General features: G+C 31.1%; 3 protein-coding genes across 3 annotated transcripts; all 3 read right to left on the bottom strand.

Annotated features, from left to right (window-relative positions):
* Window positions 1–153: 153 nt before the first annotated feature.
* On the bottom strand, window positions 154–1,960 carry LOC108782603 (odorant receptor 82a-like). The gene is made up of 5 exons (XM_018550907.1): window positions 1,155–1,960; window positions 953–1,052; window positions 712–822; window positions 432–587; window positions 154–204 (listed from the first exon to the last, which is right to left on the bottom strand). The coding sequence occupies exons 1-5, from the start codon at window positions 1,958–1,960 to the stop codon at window positions 154–156; spliced, it is 1,224 nt and encodes a 407-aa protein (XP_018406409.1).
* A 2,498-nt stretch (window positions 1,961–4,458) lies between these two features.
* LOC108782604 (uncharacterized) lies at window positions 4,459–6,236 on the bottom strand. The gene is made up of 5 exons (XM_018550909.1): window positions 5,419–6,236; window positions 5,072–5,171; window positions 4,856–4,963; window positions 4,602–4,757; window positions 4,459–4,512 (listed from the first exon to the last, which is right to left on the bottom strand). The coding sequence occupies exons 1-5, from the start codon at window positions 6,234–6,236 to the stop codon at window positions 4,459–4,461; spliced, it is 1,236 nt and encodes a 411-aa protein (XP_018406411.1).
* An 11,747-nt stretch (window positions 6,237–17,983) lies between these two features.
* LOC108782605 (uncharacterized) lies at window positions 17,984–18,808 on the bottom strand. The gene has a single exon (XM_018550910.1). The coding sequence runs from the start codon at window positions 18,806–18,808 to the stop codon at window positions 17,984–17,986; it is 825 nt and encodes a 274-aa protein (XP_018406412.1).
* Between the last annotated feature and the right edge of the window lie 2,021 nt (window positions 18,809–20,829).

The following is a 20,829-nucleotide window of genomic DNA, read 5'->3' on the forward strand; positions in this document are numbered from 1 at the left end:
AAAATACCCGTGAAAGAGCCTCAAAAGCGTAATCAAGAAACTATACATATTATTATTGATAAGAAAAATGAATCACAACTCAAAACTTTGAAATAGTCTCCTATTGCATATCTATATTTAATTGACGTCTATTTAGTATTTTCACGTAATATGTTACATTACAGTACGAAGTATATTTAGATATGCTGCAGAAGTTTTAATTACCTAAAAAAACAATAGATTAAATAAAATAAAGTTCATGAGAGATTATTTTTATTTAATATAAGTTTTTTCTCGAAGTTTTATTACGTTAAATTTTTTTATAAAATAAAAAATTTATAAAAATTTATAATGTATGCTATGCAAAAATACAACGAAGGATGAGTACTAAAAATAACAAAGCCTCATTTTTTATTATAAAAATGTTTGGTGTTGCTGAAATTTGTACTTACATCGCCAAATGTCATTAAGGAAAGATAAATCAATTTTCCAGCAGTAATTTTAATTATAACACGGGATCTCGATATTATTAACACCATACCGAGGGCAGTTTTATGAGGTAAATAGTACCAATTGGTAAAGTAAGCCATTTCGCCAACTTTTCTACACTGCAGTAATTTTATAAATATATAACAAGAATATTTTTGTACAGAATAATGATGAATAATATTTTAAATATTTTTACTATATTCCGAAACATAAGCAGTTTTGTGATTCACTTGCACGCGTTACCTGCTCCGTGATTATTTCACCGATATAACAAAATATAAAAATATTGAAAGATATAGATACGAAAAGAATACCATATGTTGTTATAGTTTTCGTATTTCTTGCATCCCATTCCTGAAATTATAAAACAGATTAGTGTCATAAAAAGGAACAAAATCGTTTTTCCAAAAAAGGGAATATATTACTTTAAAAAGTATATGCATTTATATTAAAAATAAATTTTTATTAATTATATTTTTCATACCTTAATAGAACAGTAACCAAGCAAACACAAATTTAAAGTGCATCCAACTAATTGCACCATGCATATTTGATTCATGATTTTTTCAAAGCGTGATATAAAACTAAAAATATCATAATTATCTCAAATTTTAAGATTTATTTATATTTGGTATTGTAATTATTACAAAAATGCCTTACTGTAACTGAATTAAAGTATACCTTACTTTAGTACACGCAGATGATGCTCAACTATGTTTGCCAGTTTACTCGCAGCGGTTCGCTTTTCCTCGTCTGTCAATTCATTCAACCACGTGTAGAGCACGGTAAATTGACCGCACACATGCATTGCGAAAACCCCAGCAAGACTGCACGCACTAACCATGACGGAATTAGCTATGAAACCTGACAGGAATTGTGTCATTAGCACGATCTCATTCGTCGGATCGTGGCTGATATCTAATAGCTTGCTGTAAAACGGGCAAGGCAATAGTCGCGTCGAAAAAGTCTCATTACCAACCACAGTGATTACCGGCGTTAAACTATTCACTACACTGTAGGAGAACACACCGCAGTGCATGAAAACGGCGCAAAATCCAGCCATAGACCGGCCGAATTTGGCGTATCTAAGCATCGCTCCACGATCCATGTTTCTACGTATTGTGCACCAATCGTTCTTCATGTGCTCGATGCAGCAACGTATGTCTTTGCCGCGCCACAGCAGGGAGGTATAATTTAATGTGCTCATGATCCAATGGCTTACAGGACCCACAAATCTCATCTTGGTATCGAGATCCTGTTCCTCAAGATAGAAGTACATCATGCTAGGAATAACCGTGACAGCTATGAGGACGTAGCATGTTATCTGAATGATTCTCGATAGAAGTCTTTCGCTAATTGTAGTAACACGCGACTCTGGCCAAGCACCGATTGGTTTTAAAAACCAACGATTCAACTGAAGACTATAATCATGATGTTCATTACGGTGATATAAAACCGATGATGGTTTATCAGATTCAGATGTGATCGTCATGATCGTTCTTTAAAAGCACGCAAAATACTGAATATTTTCTCCGTATTATCCCGTTTCTCAGTAGAAACGGAAAAGTCAATATTACGATTGCGCAAGTCTTCATTCAGAGTTGCGTGCAAGAGGCGGTGCATTCTGCTAATCGATAACCACTACTTGTTGCACCGTCAATTGCAAGTAGAGACATGTAGATAATATGCGAACTGTGACGCGTGCAGTACACATTTTGCTTTGTAAGTGAGCATAAGGAATCACTATTTAACTTGCATTGTACTTGTAAAATTTATAAAATTATTTTTTTCTATTGCATATTTTTTAAATACTAACTAAAGATTTATGAAAAACACAAATGAAAAAATAAGTAAGTTATACAAAAATCTACTATTAAAATGCATATTATGCATACCTTTTATGTGTATAATACAAAAGTATAATAATTTTATATAAAATATTTATTATGTGACAGATATACATTTACTCATACAAAATTTACGTTAAAGTTTTAATTTAATCAATATAATAATTTTAAATAAATTTAAGTTATTAATTACTTATAAATTTGATTGTTTTTTTTTAATGTTTAAAAGCTGTGTAAATGTTTATAATGATAAATTATACTTGCCTTAATACTTACAGATGACGCTTGATGGGATTTGCTAATTTTCTTTGAATGATGTCTTTACTTATTTTCTCAATCAGTTCTTCGAGTCGCAACGTACTCGATTGTGTTGCATGCGTATGTCGCAAGTAATGCGGCCAAACCGCACGCATCAACTGTGATGTTGTTCATGATGAGGGACGAAAAGCACTGAAGCGTGAAGAGGACCTCATATACTGAGCTTAAACTTGGTATCTACGATTATATTGAAAAACGGATATGATAAATGATCTATTGCAATCGTTTCATTGTCATCGTGATATTTTTCTCGCTACAAAAAGTATCTCGTAAAAACTACCATTCTGCATGATGAATGCTTAAACGCTTGCCATAAATGTATCTTTCTCTCGCATCATGCCAGTGAGAAATGACAATGGAATCGATATCGAATCGATGTCGATTCGACGTCGAAATCATCAAATCGACGTCGATTCCATTGTCATTTCTTACTGGGAATGCTCTCTTCTAGCGATATCTTCAGTCTCCATATGTTTAATAAATTTATGTATCTGACTCTTTTAACACAATTATAAGCAATTTATACTGTCCGTAAACCAGTAATTTATAGACTCCATGGCCTACAGTTTTAAACGGATATCCTTTTCTTCGAGAAGAATGTATTGTATAGTTTCACAATAAGAATTATCAAGAAGTAACTCATTAATTGAAGGATTACAATGATTTTTCAGAGTTTTTGATAAAATCTCGGTTATCAAACTCTTTCAACTAAACACCTATCAGTTTTAAGATCCAACAATTTAATTGAAGGCTGTAAATTATTATTTTACCTGTAAACGTCTATTTTAGATGAATGCAAAAAGACCGCATTTTATTTTTTATTCGCGGTGAATACGTCAATCAGTCTTTACTTCTGACTATGCATCTCGATGGCAAGTCAAGTAGTTACAGCAGTATATACGCGGACATATGACTTATTCCTCACAGAAAGTACGTTGCTGTGTAGGCTTATTGTGCACAATCGATATTTACAGTACTTGTTGCATATACAGTTTAATATAATATGTAATAAAGATAGGAAATGATTGAATAAGTGCTATCTATCAGTTATAAGTCACGTGAAAACACGATGAATTTTTTATCTGTGAAATATAGATCTTCACCTTAAAAGATATATCTTTCGTTCAGCATATTGACACATATCGTATTCTTTACTTGAATTTCTGCTACTTTTCTTTACTAGTAACCCTATTTTATCTAATATGTTCTTGAGACAAAATATAAATAAAACACAAATAATTATATGCTTCAAATATTAATAAGAAAGTAATGTTAAGATTACATATTAATGGAAAAAAATCAGAAAATTTATAAGTGATTTGTTAAATGAATTGTTAGTTAACATTTATGTCTATCATAAATTTAAAAAATATATAAAATATATTGTATATTTTATGTGTGGGAAATAATTTATTAACATTTTAAAATAATCTTTTATTTTTTAATAAATATATTGTTTTTTTTTAATTATTATTATTAAATTGTAATAGAGAGAAGATTTACATTCATTGCACAGATCAAGCTAAAAGTTATTTTTAAAAACTAGGTATAAAAGACATATTAGATTCTTAAGTAAGTATTAATTTAATGCTTCTTACTTATTGCACTCGGCATTTACAATTTATTTTTTTCTTTTTTCATTCTCATGTAAAATTGGATTTAAAATAAATGTAAAATTGATATACGAGTATGTATGTATTTTATGAAATGGTTACCTCAATCTTACTACTTATAAATATATTGCTGGTTTGATATTATTACTTATTTTGCAACAAATACAATTGACATCAATCATAATTATTATAATTTAATCTACAAAAAATTTTTAAGTAGTTAGTGTACGTAACATATTTAAATAAGCAACCGATGTCTTAATCACCTGTTTAATAAACGTTTATAAATCATGTATATATGTAATTAAAAAATTATTTTATAAAATTCTTACAATTAATTTATATGAATACTTACATCACCGAAACTGCTTATAGATAACTCAATGATATTCCCAGCAGTAAGCTTAACCGATGAATTGGACATCGCTATCATTAGTACAATAGCTAGAGCTTTCTTTCCTGGTAGACGATGCCAATCGATCATGTACGATACTTCACTAACCCTCTTGCACTGTGACGATTAATTTATTTATTACACATATACATTTATTGTTAAATATTGTTTTGTAAGATTTTTATTTTAACTTTTGGTGATATGAAATCAAATACCTGCTCGGCGATAAGTTCACCTATGTAACAAAATATGAACAGATTAAAAATAAAACTTATAAGCAGAACAATATATGTTATGTAAATTTCAAAGTCGTTTTCCCATTCCTGTAATTAAAATTTTTTATTTTTACGCGGAAACATTTTTTGTATACATTATCCTAATATTATATCAGAGTAGTGAGTTTTATCGTATATTGTGCACGATTTGCCTACCATAATTATGTAATATCCAAGTAAACATATATTGAGCGTACATCCTACAACTTCCACAAAAGATACCTTGTGCAATACTTTTTCTGCTAACTCTATAAAACTGCAAAATAATACACGTATGGTTGAGCATATTTTTGGTGCAAGTCACTTTATCAATAAATTTTTCTTGTTTTTTGAAAAATGTTGTTACAATTATAATGCTAGTATTATAGTGAAAAAGAAGCATGAGATGATTAACACGGTATTTTTCATACATTATTATAGGAGATTACAAAAATGTAATGAGGATTTTTAATATACAATACATTTGAGGAAGATAATTGTTATTTTCTGGATAGTAGACTTACCACAAAATTCGTACATGTTCTTGCACAATTATGGCCAGCCTTTCGTCCACGTTATTACCAAAATCCTCTCGCCCGTCCACTAGATACACAATCCACTGCATGAGAATCTCCAAACGACCGTAAGCGTGTACTGCCAAAGCGGCAGTCACACTACAGGCAGCAACTGTGGTGGTTTGCGAAATGATACCTGCCACGAACTGAACCCAAAAGAAAATTTCATTAATTGGACTGTAACGCGTGTCGACGATCTTCCTGGCGACTGGATACACCAGTGGCTGGTACGTCAGATTACTATTTCTCTCTGTAATCTTGCCCACGGCAATCGGCAAAGCTATGTGATAAAACATGACACCACCGTATGAGAAGAACGCGTTGATCACTATGAGACGACGGCTAAATTCCGCATTTCTGATCATCATCACGCGATCGCTATGATACCATGTATTCCTCCAATCGGTTTTAATATGCTCGATACATACACGAATATCTCTCCCACGAAGGGCCAGCAAACTGTACTTCATGATAACCATCACGCAGAAGGTCAACGGTCCAGTGAACTTCAAGATATTGTATGTGTCTTCAACTTCGAGCACGACATAGAAGACGCACGGGATAAAGATAAAAGTCATCATAGCGAGACAAAATACATTTATTAGCACGCGCATATATTTCTTTATCGAAGAAGAGGATTCGAGTGGATTGGGCCAAATGCCAATTGACTTCAGTATCCAACGAAGTTGCTGGATACTTACGTATTTTTCGTGATCGTAAACAGTCACTGTCGGATTTAATTTCTGAATAGGAGATGATTTCCACATTGTTAAAGTACGGAAGCTCAAGTAGTACTGAAAGGATCGAGAGAAGTTAAGGACAGGTGGTCATGTCAAGCGCTTGCGCGTTCAACTTACAAGGAAAGAGCGATCAATCACGTCATGAAGTCGAAGGGTGCATTTTATAGTCATATTGACAGTCATGACAAAAGGGGATTTTTTTCTTCCTCTTCCTTGTATGATATATTGGTCACTGTTCCGTGAATTATGTTCGTAAAACGTACATACATATATTCTCTTTCACAAATATTTTTCGCGAGAGGAATCGGTAAAGGATCACGATATCATTCTTCTTTTATGAATTCTTGAAGTAAAAATATTGCATATATACAAAAAATCATATACACATATATATACACATACATACAGAAAAAATGTTACAGTTGCCACAACCAGAAATAAATGATAACTTTTGCTCATCAATATAATTTGGTTATGATAATATATCTTAACAGTATGATAGACATATCTTAACATCCATAATCGTTAAGATATAGTATTTTATCACAATCGTACTATAGTTCTTACAACTAAAAATGTATTGATGGGCAACTTTTGGTCATGGCAACCAAATAACCGTTTGTTCCATGTACATACGTATTTATAAAATTAGACACACAATTAGATGAATATATACATATTAAATAAATCAGTATTCTGAAATATAATGATCATATTCTGAAATTTAGAGAATTTAATTATAAATAGTGCGAGAAAAAAATTAGAGAAATAAGATACGAAAGAAATATTTTAGAATAAATGTCAGTACATATTTTTATTTATTAAATCTACTTTTTTTTATTTCTTGTCTTTCTTATTCTTATTTAATCATAGATGATTAATCGATTGTATGAAATTACTAGTACCATTTTTTTAATTATATATTATAATAAATGTAATTACATATCGCACGTGCGAGTGTCTACATAGTTAATGCACGTAACATGTTCAAGTAGGCAACTGATGTGTTAATTACCTATTTAGAAAAATAACACATAAGTCGTATGATTTGTAAATAAATTTTTTAAATAATGTTTTACTTACACTACCAAAAGTACTAATGGACAGTTCGATATTCGCTACGGTAAGTTGAACGGACGAATTTGACATAGCATTTATCAAAATGAGAGCAAGACCTTTTTTATCTGGCAAACGATACCAATCAGTCATGTACGATACTTCGCCGATCTTTTTGCACTGCAGGATTGATTTTCTCATTATGTCAATTGTATATATTCATTTTCTTACATAAAAAAAATTTAATTTCCAAAATGCAGATAAATTTCAAATATCATTATGTTTATATTACTTATTGTGCGAATATATATTAATACTTTTAATTTAAAGAAATTACATTTGTAAAATTTAACATTAATAGTGCAGAGATGCTGTTAAAGTAAGAATAATACCTGTTGAGTAACGAGCTCGCCAATATAACAAAATATGAAAACATTGTACACAAGAGACAAAGCAAGAGAGATATATATTAATACGCTAGTTTTATCTTCCCATTCCTGCAACGAAAACATTTCTACATATGAAAACATGTTGTACATATTGTTAAATAAAATTTTAATTGTACTATGTAATTATTTCTAATTTTACTCGAAAAAAAGTTACATTTTTGCGACACGTACTTGTTATACGATATGCATACCATCATAACATAGTATCCACACAAACATATGTTTATCGTACATCCTCCAATTTCCACGAAAGCTATTTCGCTCAAGACCTTATCTGTTAGCGTTATAAAACTGAAAGTCAGCAGACACGTTAGCTTAAGAAATAAAAAAAAGAATGATGTTATCTCTTAAACTGTACATCTTAATAATTCATTAAAACGTTGAGTATACTGACTAAAATCAATCACAAATTTTATTACGTAGCTTACCGTAAGATTCGAATGTGCTGTTGTACAATCATCGTCAATCTTTTATCCATATTGCTACAAAAATCTTCTCGTCCGTCCACTAAATGATCAATCCATTGCGCTAGAACTTTGAGGCGACCGTAAGCGTGCATCGCGAACATAGTAGCCACACTGCAAGCACCAGCTGAAATGGCATGTGCAACTATACCCGACATACATTGCACCCAAAAAAAAATCTCATTAGCGGGACTATATCGTACGTCAATGATCATCTTGGCGACTGGGTATGTCATAGGTCGATACGTCAAGTTTCCGTCTTGAGTTTCCTCCGTAATTTTGAGTTTAAACGGCAGTACGAAATAATAGAACAAAGCACTACTGTACATGAAAAACGCACTGAACATCACGAGGCGGCAGCTGAACTTCGCGTTCCTGATCATGATGATCCGATCGTCACAATGCCGAATGGTCATCCAATCGTCCTTAATTTCCTCGATGCATTTGCGAATATCGTTCTCACGGAAAATCATCGCAAAATATTTTACAAAGACCATCACAAGAAAGAGCAAATGCCCAATGAGCTTCAAGATGTGATATGTGTCGTTTTCTTCAATCACCATGAAGACAGCACAGGGTATGAAAAGAAAACTGATCAGACCAATACAGATTACATTTAGTAAAAAATACATTAATTTTTCTATCCATGAGAGATTGATTGATTTCGGCCAGGCGCCAATTGGCTTTAATATCCAGTGATTCAGTTGGAAGTTCAATTGCATATTTTTTTCGTGATTATAGATAGTCACGATAGAGCTTGATTTCTGCATGGAATTTTCAGATATTGTTCAAGTACGAGAACACGACTACTACTGAGAGGATGCACGCAAAACTCGGCTGTGAGAAACTAAATGCGACTGCGCCGTTCTTGGTATAATATTTCCTTTACGAGAAAAGGAAAACGATTACGTGAGTATATCAGGATGTCAAAGGGTACATTTTATAGTGTATTGACTTTTGTAAATTGATGAAGGAACGTTCAACTCTTACTATCGAAGCATTATATGCCGTTGTCCATTAATTATTCGCGTAAGACTTATGCTGTGCTGTCCGCACAGTTGTTTTGCAAGCAGACAAGAGCAAGTCTAAGGCGGAAATGTGAAAAGTGAAGCCTTGAATGATAATGAAAAAATTTTTATCCTAAAGATAAAATCATATGATCGTAAATCATACGTAGGAGAAAAGCGGCTAAAACTACGTGCACGTACAATAAACAAATTTTGCTATATATTTGTATAATTCAATTAATAATAAAAAATAATAAAAAGAAATATTCTCTTTGCTTTAATATAATATTCGTACAATAAATTAATTTATTTTTAATAATAAGATTTAAATTGAAATTATTAACAATATATATATATACTAAACAATTTATTAAAACCGTATAAATACACCAAAAGAGTTTAAATAGTTAGTTGCGTATGCAAGTCCGAAGAAGAACCAATTCGGCGTGCAATTCTAATGATTACATATGATATATAAATTCCCATAGAAATTATTTAAGGGAATATTGGAACCATCTGTATTAAATAAACTAGCGTTTTTGACGTTTTCGTTCCTGTTCAATTTCTTCACAAAATCACAGATTTTTTAATCCATTTTATCTCAATACGGCAACCAACGTTGAAGGTAAAAATGAATAAAGAAATCTGTAATTTTTTATTTTTTCCAGCTTTGGACACGAAATACACCAGGGACAGGTTTATTAGTATGTATATTTTAATCGTGGAGAAGAAATTTTTATTCTATGCAACTATATACTACGAAGAAATTGGACAAGAACGAAAACAAAAAACGCTAGATTTATAAAGCCATTATATATACTCATTACATATTCGTGTTAGAGCAAGACTATACTGGATAAGAGTACATTGTAAAAAACTAAATTTTAATAAATATATCTTTGAATATTGTCCTAGCGGAATATTTAATAAAGGTAAGCACATATTTATTAGATCCAAGAACCATTAATTTGATTCAACTATCATTTTTTTTTCATTTATTTAAATATTTATTTACCTTAAGTAAATGTTCCGCTAGAACTATTCAAAGAAATATTTACTGAAATTTAACAAATTTGTTTCTCAGTGTACGTGGAAACAAGAATACATACCTATTCTTAACTTACTTTAAAGCGCATTGCATACTTTTAGACAATATGTAATTACAACGACTTGACTCTACTTGACAAGGACTGTATCATGTAAAGAAATAACTGACATATATTGAAATATATATTGAAGAATATTATATGTATATATACTATTTTATAAATAAAAAAAGCATTATCTTTTAAGTGTACGAGAAAATGTCTTGATTAGCAATCAGACACTTAAGACCTAGAAAGAAAAAATTAATAACATTAATTTTTATTCCTAATTCTCAAAAAAAATCAATCAATAGAATTCATTTTCTGCAACTTTATCCATATTGATAAAGTTTCATAATATAGTTATGCTAACCGAAAACTATTATCTACATCAAGATATTAACCATGCATACTTTTAGCCACCTTTGCTCTATACTTCTATATCATAGTATAGAATCTCTCTCTCTCTCTCTGAGCATATAGAGTTTATTTATATTTATAGTATGTTATTTTTCTATCATTACATTAATTTTTATTTCTAATTCTCAAAAAAAATCAATCAATAGAATTCATTTTCTGCAACTTTATCCACATTGATAAAGTTTCATAATATAGTTATGCCGAAAACTATAACCGAAAACATCAAGATATTAACCATGCATACTTTTAGCCACCTTTGCTCTATACTTCTATATCATAGCATAGAGTCTCTCTCTCTCTCTGAGCATATAGAGTTTATTTATATTTATAGTATGTTATTTTTCTATCATTTCTATCGTTTGTTGTACATTTGCTGATATATCTATTATCATATATGTCCTTATATGGTTTATACTCTTATGTGTGGATTATATTTATATTACATTTATGTATAAGACACAATTTATATACGAAAAACTTTACATATTTTTGAATATATTTAAATAGAATATTACAAATACTCTCTCATATTTTATCATATAATATTTACATAGTTAATGTTCGAAGCATATTCAAGTATGCGACCGATGTTTTAATTACCTAAAATGTTTAATAATTAATTTTGTATTTTAATAAGTTGTTATATATATTATACGTTTTTTGCCTATTATATGTTTATGCCATTGTTATACATAAAATACGTTTATACCATTTTATATGTATATTACTTTTTGTGATATATTTAGCAATAAAAACACTAGATATTTTAATTTTATTAGAAGTTATATTTATAATTTTCATGAAATACTTACAACACCGAAAGTCTGGATAGACATATGAAATATTTTTCCACCCGTGATTTTGATAGCAATTCTTGATCGCAAGATTATTAAAATAAGATCAAGAATGGTTTTATGCGGCAATTGATACCAATCTGTCATATAAGCTACTTCGCCAACTTTTTTACACTATTATGAAATTGAATCCGTCAATCCAAGTGTGAATAATACATATTTTTATTACAGATGAGGAAAGTTTTTCAAATGGAACACAACCACTTTATATATACCTGGTCCGTTACGAGCTCGCCAATGAAGCAAAATATGAAGATATTAAACATCATTGCTGTTAATACCATGATATATGTTATTATAGTGTTTATACTTTCTTCACGCCACTCCTGAAAGAATACACAAAGTAATAGCATTTACAATCAAAATAGGTAGTAATGATAGACAATTTGTCACGTATTCACCTTTCTTAAATTGTAAGCATACCGTAATGGTGTAATATCCTAACATGCACAAGTTGAACGTACATCCGACTAATTCCACAAAACATATCTCACGCATAATTGTCTCCAAATGTGAAAGAAACCTGTAATCGACACATCCAGCAACAGCCGCGACGTTAAAGACACTCAATTTTTATCCGAATATCTTACAGCCGCGACAGTTGCAATTCTGCAAATATGTCATATTTAGAAAAAAAAAACATAAAGTAATATTTCCACATGTTATAACTTTCCGGCACTCTTTTCAAACAAAAATTATGTTTTATAAGAAATTAATTTTAAAGGTAATTTAAGAAAATTAGAAAAAGTTTATAAAATATGTGATAATATAATTTCTCATAAGCAATTAAAATTGATTTGTACGTAATTTTTGAAAATTCATCTTACCTTAGCGCTCGCAGATGATGCTCCACAATGTTTGCCAGTCTCAATTGAAGGAGATCTTGTCGCTCGGTGACGAGTTCTTCGAGACGTAGCATCACTACGTTGAGTTGTCCGGTAGCGTGCATTGCGAAAACAGCGGCGAGACCGCATGCACCGATCGTGATGTTATTTACCACGATGGTCGTGAGACACTGCAATGCGAGCACGACCTCGTATATCGGGCTAAGTCTGGTATCTACGATTTTGTTGAAGGACGGACATGGTAGGCGACCTGTTTCGACTGTCTTGTTGCCGATTTCCACGGATATCCGTGACACTCCTCTTGCAATATTATAACAAATAACGCCACCTTGCATAATAAGGGCACAAGTACCCACTATAACGCGTCCCACTCTCGCGTTTCGCAGCATTAATTCCCGATCGTATTCTCTCTTTGTCATCCGCCAATCGGTCTCCATATGCTCTATAGACGTGCGTATCCGATCATTATGGTGCAAAAGCGTGCAGTAATTAATTCCACCCATCAGAATATGACTCGTAGGTCCAATAGCCTTGAGCCTTAAACGGAAATCCTTCTCTTCAAATAATATATATAATACAGCAGATATCACGGTAAAAGCTATTAAAGAATGACACATTAATCGCAAGATATTTATTAAAATATTCTTAATCATTAAATTTGTTTGTAATTCTGGCCAAGCGCCTATCGATTTCAGAAACCAACGATTTAACTGTAAACTATAATCGTTATCTCGTCTGTAATCGCTCACAGTGGTCTCGCTAGAAACGCGCTTCATAGTCGCTTCGAAGACGACGCGCCAGGTACTGATAATACTACGGGCTATAGTTCTACCACTTGATTTCTTAACGAAGCAGTGGTTACGCCAGCGCCTGCGCGGACATGCAAGGAGAGAGAACAAATTTGTACGCCGCTGAGACGGAATATAATCGATACTTACAGCTACTAGTTGCACGAAATCATATGAATTGTACGAGGCATCTAAACACGATTCATGAGATAGTTCGATCAACAAAGGTAATCAAATTTGCAGTTACTTTTCCCTTTTGTTTAACAAGTAGTATTCTTAATGTAAATTCTATCAGCTAAAAGTATGACGTTCTTTGATTCTTTTTATATAACACTTTAACCGTTAGAAGTTACATTTTGTTTGTTACACACACACACACATCAAAATATAATATTATTATTAATAAACATAAAATGGGATATTGCACATAATGGCATTATTGAAAAGTAAGAGATGTATTTATATGTATATTAATACTATAAAATTGGCTATATTACTACATTGATTATTAATTATTATAATTTAAATAAATTTACATTTTATTCGTTATTTGGGATTTTTATGTCATATATGCATCTAGTTTTTATTATGTCGCTACTGTTCTGAGTATATTTAAATACGCAAACGATGTTTTCATGACCTGAAATAATTATATTATAATTGACAGATCCAACTGATCCTTACATATCCTTAGTGTAATTATTTTTAGATCCTTCTAAGCATGTATTAGAATTAGAATGATAATAAATTGTAAGCAATTAATATTAAGCAATATAAGTATTAAATAATATAATAAACATTAAGACAGAGAGATAGCTAAATGTATATGGTATTATTATATATATAAATAATTAAAAAATTAAGGGGCTTATAAGAGTCAATGATTCACGATTAAAAATAGAATAAATAAATATAAGTATATTAAAAGTTATAAATATAAATTGTACAAAGTATATATATAATTTGTACAATTTATATCTAACTTTTAATATATTTATATTTATTTATTCTATTTTTAATCGTGAACCATTGACTCTTATAAGCCCTTTAATTTTTTAATTGTTTTAAACCTTAAGAGTCTTTTATTATATATTTTCTAAATATACAAAAATAGTAAAATTAAAAAAAAATTTTATAAAAATCTACAGATATAAATCTGTATTGAAATTTTGTTATTTATAGAAAAACGTTAATGTAATATTCAAATAAACTTACATCTCCAAAAGTTGCAATAGATAGCTGAACCATTTTTCCGGCGGTTATCTTAATAACGGCATTCGATCTTGAAATTATTAGAATTAGATCGATCGCAATTTTATGATGTAAACGATACCACTCTGTCATGTATGCCATTTGTCCTATTTTTTGACACTATACAAACTCTAATTTGATCTTTGTTTTTACGTCATAATTTTATTTTAGACTATTATAATAAAAAAGAAAAAAAATTATATACAGATATGTGTATGAATATACACGATGCAACTACCTGGTCCGTGAGGATTTCAGCAATGTAACAAAATATAAAAATGTTGCATGACATGGCTATGAATATAGTAAAGTATGTGAGCAAATTTTTGGTATCGTGTAATTTCCATTCCTATAATTATATATAATAATTCTAATAATAATAAATATATATATGTATATACACATACAAGTAAAATATGAATGTCAGTATAAAATAATTTCATTATTGCTTGATTTTATTAAAAAATATAATAAAAAATGCAACATAAATGAAACGCACGCGCGCACGCACAAAGATTTATTTTGCAGTTATTGCAACTTTTTGATATGATGACCAGCATACCGTAATCGTATAATATCCGAGCATACATATATCAGTAGTACACCCCAACAACTCGACGAGACATATCTGATGCATGATCGCTTCTATTTGCGATACAAAACTGAAATTAAAACTATTATTTTAGTAATACAATATACTATATAATATAATAATTCAATATATAATACTATTATACATTTTTTAATAATATTATTTTTTATTACGAGTAACTTCTCCACAGCAGAGAAATTTAAATAAAGAGTTTGAAAACTTTAATTACAAACTAATTAAATAATTTTTAAAAAAGAATATTTTTTAAAAAGAATTGCTGAATCGGTTATTTAAATATTACAATCTCATTTTTTCTACTCATTTGAATTTTGATGGAAATATAAATCAATTAAAGATCAAATACATTTGAAACTTTAAAGGGATATTACCTGAGTACACGAAGATGTTGCTCCACGATGATAGCCATCTTTCGTCGCGTGACTTTATGTTCACTTTCTTTCTCGTCAACAAGTTCGTCCAATCTCATCATCAGAATGCTCAGCTGGCCACAGGCATGCATGGCGAAGACCGCGGCGAGACTGCACGCGCCCACCGTGACAGAGTTTACTATGACAGTTGACAACAATTGAAAGACGATCACGATTTCATTCGCTGGACTGTATCTAGTGTCCACCAGCTCAGTGTAGAATGGACATGGAAGCTGGTGCGTCGTTATCGTAACATTTCCGATTCGAACGTTGGCTGGTGTCAGCGTAGTAATAATACTGTAGGAACAGACACCGCCTTGCATGAAGACCGCGCAAAAAGCGGATACAAATCGACCGAACTTAGCATTTTGCAGCATCACCTCGCGATCGCGCGTCGTTCCCACATACTGCCAATCGGTACGCATATGGTCCACGCATTTGCGTATATCGTAGCTACGCGCCAGTAATGAACAATAGTTTGCGCCACCCATCAGCCAGTGTATCATCGGACCGAAAGCCTTCAGCTTTAGATGCACATTCGGCTCAAATATGATATATAACGCGCACGGCACTACCGTGAAGGCAATCAGAGAATGACAGACAAATTGAATACTACGTGACAACACTTTGCCAGTGATACCAGTATTGGTTCCTGACCAAGCACCGATTGGTTTCAAAAACCAACGATTTAGTTGAATACTGTATTCGCTATCCTGTTTATACGTAATGTTACGCGTAGGAAACACGCGGAAGGAATGGGACATGGTAGTGATTTGAACGTCCGCGAACTATTGAGCGATAACATTGCGATGAAGGAAACATCGGGTCATTCTCAGCGCTTGCGCATTTTTTAACTCTTTTTTTTTTAAAGGAGTATAGTTAGCTTAAGAGATAGAGTTTCAGATTTTCCAGAGTGAAGGGGTAGTAGCGATCGATACGAGTGTGACTTGCGTTGATTAATCCGTAGTTATTGTATACCCTATTCTATTACTTGTGTTAGATGCACAATAGGAAAATAATCTGCATAGAATGAGGTATCATATGTAGTTGACTTTATATTATTTTGTATTATATATTTTGTACTCTTTGAATGATATTCTTTCTAATTATTCCTTGATAATTAAAATTTTCTTGTTCGTTCATTTATACGTGATGAGTGCATATGTATTATGTACAACAATAAGTTTAAAACAGAATAAACACGTCATTAAAAATAATTAAATAAATATTATTTCAAATTGCATTAGCTTGATTTTATGTCGCATGTGCAGTGCTAAATAATATTTTTATAATAATTTAATCAGTTACATTTTTTATTTCTTAAAAAACATTTCTGTTAATTTTTTACTTGATACATATTAGATAACTAATTGACATTTATTTGCTACCTTATTAGTTGCATTATTTATTAATTTGTACGTTTCAGACAAGAATTTTATATATTTAATGTACGCAGCATGTTAAAGTAAGCGACCGACGTTTTAATCACCTGTTGATTGTACGAATGATGCATAAATCATATTCTCATAGACAGATACGATAAATATTGACATTACGTTACTCACGTCACCAAAAGTAGTGAAAGACAACTCGAAGATATTTCCAGCAGTAAATTTGATCGATGTATTGGACATAGCGATCATTAACACGACGTCGAGGCTCTTTCTTCCAGACAAACAATACCAGTCGATCGTGTATGATACTTCACCGATCTTCTTGTACTAGTTATAGGATTGCTTCTTCAATTTATTTTTTCTATACAAAACATAATATCCAGCAAACTGACGTTATTTATTGCCATTTTGACATCAAATGACGACATATAATGTCAGTTTATTTACACTTACACAATTAAGAGTGCTCTCTAAAATATAATTCTGAATTTTTTAAATATTAGTATAATTAGATATTTTTATTATAGCAATATGTTATTATATAATAATAATATTTATAAAAATGCTCTTGTTATTGTGGAAAAATATATCATGCAGATATGCTGAGGAATGCTTTGATTGTAAAGCTTTACCTTTTCGGCAACAAGTTCGCCGATATAACAAAATATAAAAATATTAAAAGTAAAAGATAGAAGAAGAACAGTATACGTTATGTAACTTGTAGTCTTTTTGCTCTCCCATTCCTGCAATATAATAATTTTTATATTTAAGGATATATTGTACATGTCGCTGTAAATTACATCGATTGTAATCCAGCATTGTTCCGAAGTAGCAATATATTTTGTAATACAATTTTATATCACACATACTCTTTATACGATATGCGTACCGTGATAATATTATATCCAAGAAGGCACATGCTTACTGTACATTGTACAATTTCAATGACAGATATTTCACGCAATATTCTGTCCGTTAATGATATAAAACTGAAAGATATCAAATACGTTATATATCGCGTAAATAATATATTTCACAGAAAAAGTACGATTTCGTTAAGTATTTTTAAATAATTCAAAATAAATTGTAGCGCACTATAAATATATTAAATGCATGACACTGATAATACTTGGATATAGAGTCACCGTAAAATTCGTACGTGCTGCTCTACAATCATCGCCAATCTCTCATTCATGTTATCACATAAATCTTCTCGTCCGTCTATCAAATGCTCGATCCATTGTATTAGGATCTCCATGCGACCATAAGCGTGCATCGCGAATACGGCAGCTAAACTGCATCCACTAGCAGTGATAGAGTGAGCGAGAAAACCTGATAGGCACTGCATCCAAAAAAAAATCTCCCTAGTAGGACTATATCGTACATCGATAATCACCCTGGCGACTGGATACACCAGTGGCCGATATGTCAGGTTACCGTCATCTTCTGTAATTTTGCTAACACTGAACGGTAGGGCAAGATAGAAGAAAACGGCACCGCCATACATGAAAAATATACAAATTGCCACAAGGTGTTGACCAAATTTCGCGCTCTTGATCATGATAATCCGATCACTGTAATACTGAGTGTTTATCCAATCATTCTCGATATACTTGATACCATTACGAATATCTTTTTCATGAAAGATTAACGAAAAATATTTCACGATGGCCAATATGCAGAAACTCAATGCTCCGGAGAGTTTCAAAATAAGGTATCCATCATCCATTTCAAGCACTATGTAGATAACAGCGGGTACGACGAGAAAGCTAATCAAACCGATACAAATAACATTTAACAGCGCGTACGCGTATCTCTCTAACAATGAGATCACAGCAGATTTCGGCCATGCGCCAATTATCTCCATCATCCAACGAATCAATTGAACGCTCAGCCTTATATCTTTCTTGTAATCGTAGATAGCAATCGCGACCGAATTTGTCTTCTTTGTGATAGTTCTATACATTGTTGAAGGAGCGAAAGCTCAATGATGACTGACCGGATTGTTCGAACGTACATGCGAGAAAAGTCAAATGCGACTGCGCTACTTCGCGTGACTTCCTCTCTAGGAAACGATCAAGCAGGATACGAAGGGTAAACTTTATAGACGCAATTTTCTATTTCCGTAAGGGGGATCAAGATTTCCTCATATTGCACATTGTCTGTCTGCCTACAAATTATAAACAGGGTGAATTGCGTTTTTCCCGTAGATATTTTCTTGTCTGGGTGGATTGCAAACGGTTTTTTCTTGCGTAAAAGACGTTATTACACGATAATACAGGTGAAAATAGAATACATGAATAGATACGTAGAATAGAAATACATGAGAAAATAGGATTGAATAGATACATAGGATAGAAATACATAAGAAAATAGGAAACGTAAGTTTACATTTTTCGTAATGCTTTATATCTCGCACGGAATGCCAAAGATCCAGGTTCGACTTCCAGCCGAGGTAATATTTTTCGCAATATAAGTTAATCGGCGCGCATTTAAGAATCTATGTATGTAGTATATAAATTCACACGAAATTATATATTAAGGCCATCACACGTACGAAAATTTTAGTAGTAATCGTAAGGTCTTTAGCAAATCGACCAATCACAATCAAGATTACGATCTCACATTTTAATACGCTAAACTGTGATTGGCCGATTTGCTTAAGACCTTACGATTACTACTAAAATTTTTGTACGTGTAATGGCCTTTAGAAGCATCCAATCAGCGTTGGATATAGAGTTATGTTCTCATCGATAATTATCACTTTAAACTCTAATGGTCTAATAAGATTTGATATTGCTTATATAAGTTATATGAAGATAAAAATAATACTACAATATTGTTTTTAATGAAAAACAATTTTAATATTACAATGCAATTATATTTTATTATACTATATATAATTTCCTTAATAATTTGAAAAATATATCACAGATAAAAATAATACTACAATATTGTTTTTAATGAAAAACAATATTGTAGTATTATTTTTATCTGTGATATATTTTTCAAATTATTAAGGAAATTATAGTATAATAAAATATAATTGCATTGTAATATTAAATAACAATAAAAAATTCATTTTTTTTTAATTGAGAAATGCTTTAAACCGTTTATATTGATATTTGTTTATGTATTTAGTCTAGTATAATAAAATATAATTGCATTGTAATATTAAATAACAATAAAAAATTTATTTTTTTTTAATTGAGAAATGCTTTAAACCGTTTATATTGATATTTGTTTATGTATTTAGTCTAAAGACACTTCCAGACAATATGGCCAATGTACACGACAACTTTGCATACATTTACTAAATACTGACTACATTTAATATGGATAATTGTATGTGTGTCACATGTATGTGTATGATATTTGCTAATGTTGGCATACGTTTCTATATATAATTGCGTGTGAATTTATATACTACATATGTAAATCTTTGATTACGAACCGAAATTTTTTCAGACTTGAAACGCAACACTAATAAACTACCACAGTAATATCACGAGTTAAATTGACTAACAATTTAACGATTTTTGATGCTATTATCTTATATCAATCTTGATAATGTTGAATGATCTATTAAAATCTGTAAATAATTAATTTTTCATTGCGAAAAATATCAGCCGGGAGTCGAACCCGGATCTCTGGCATTCCGTGCAAGTGTTCTAAATCTTTAGACTACAGAAGCCTTTAAAATTTTGATTTCTTTTTTAGTATTTGCTGATACAGTACTTACATCACTGTAGTTGTTGATAAATCAATTTCATATCCAGTAGTAAACCTGGTAGTTGAGATGACAATCAAGCATTTTTTTTCCAGAATTTTATCATGTGTGTATATAATTGATTATACTCTTTTGTATTTTTATAGTCGATGAGATTTCTGCTATAGATGTTTGCTGTAAAAAGTCAGCTTTATGTGATACAAGTTGTAATCATAGACATCACTGCTATAGAAAATAATATATATATATATATATGT

Source organism: Cyphomyrmex costatus, unplaced genomic scaffold, assembly GCF_001594065.2.
Source record: "Cyphomyrmex costatus isolate MS0001 unplaced genomic scaffold, Ccosl1.0 scaffold132, whole genome shotgun sequence".
NCBI lineage: Eukaryota > Metazoa > Arthropoda > Insecta > Hymenoptera > Formicidae > Cyphomyrmex > Cyphomyrmex costatus.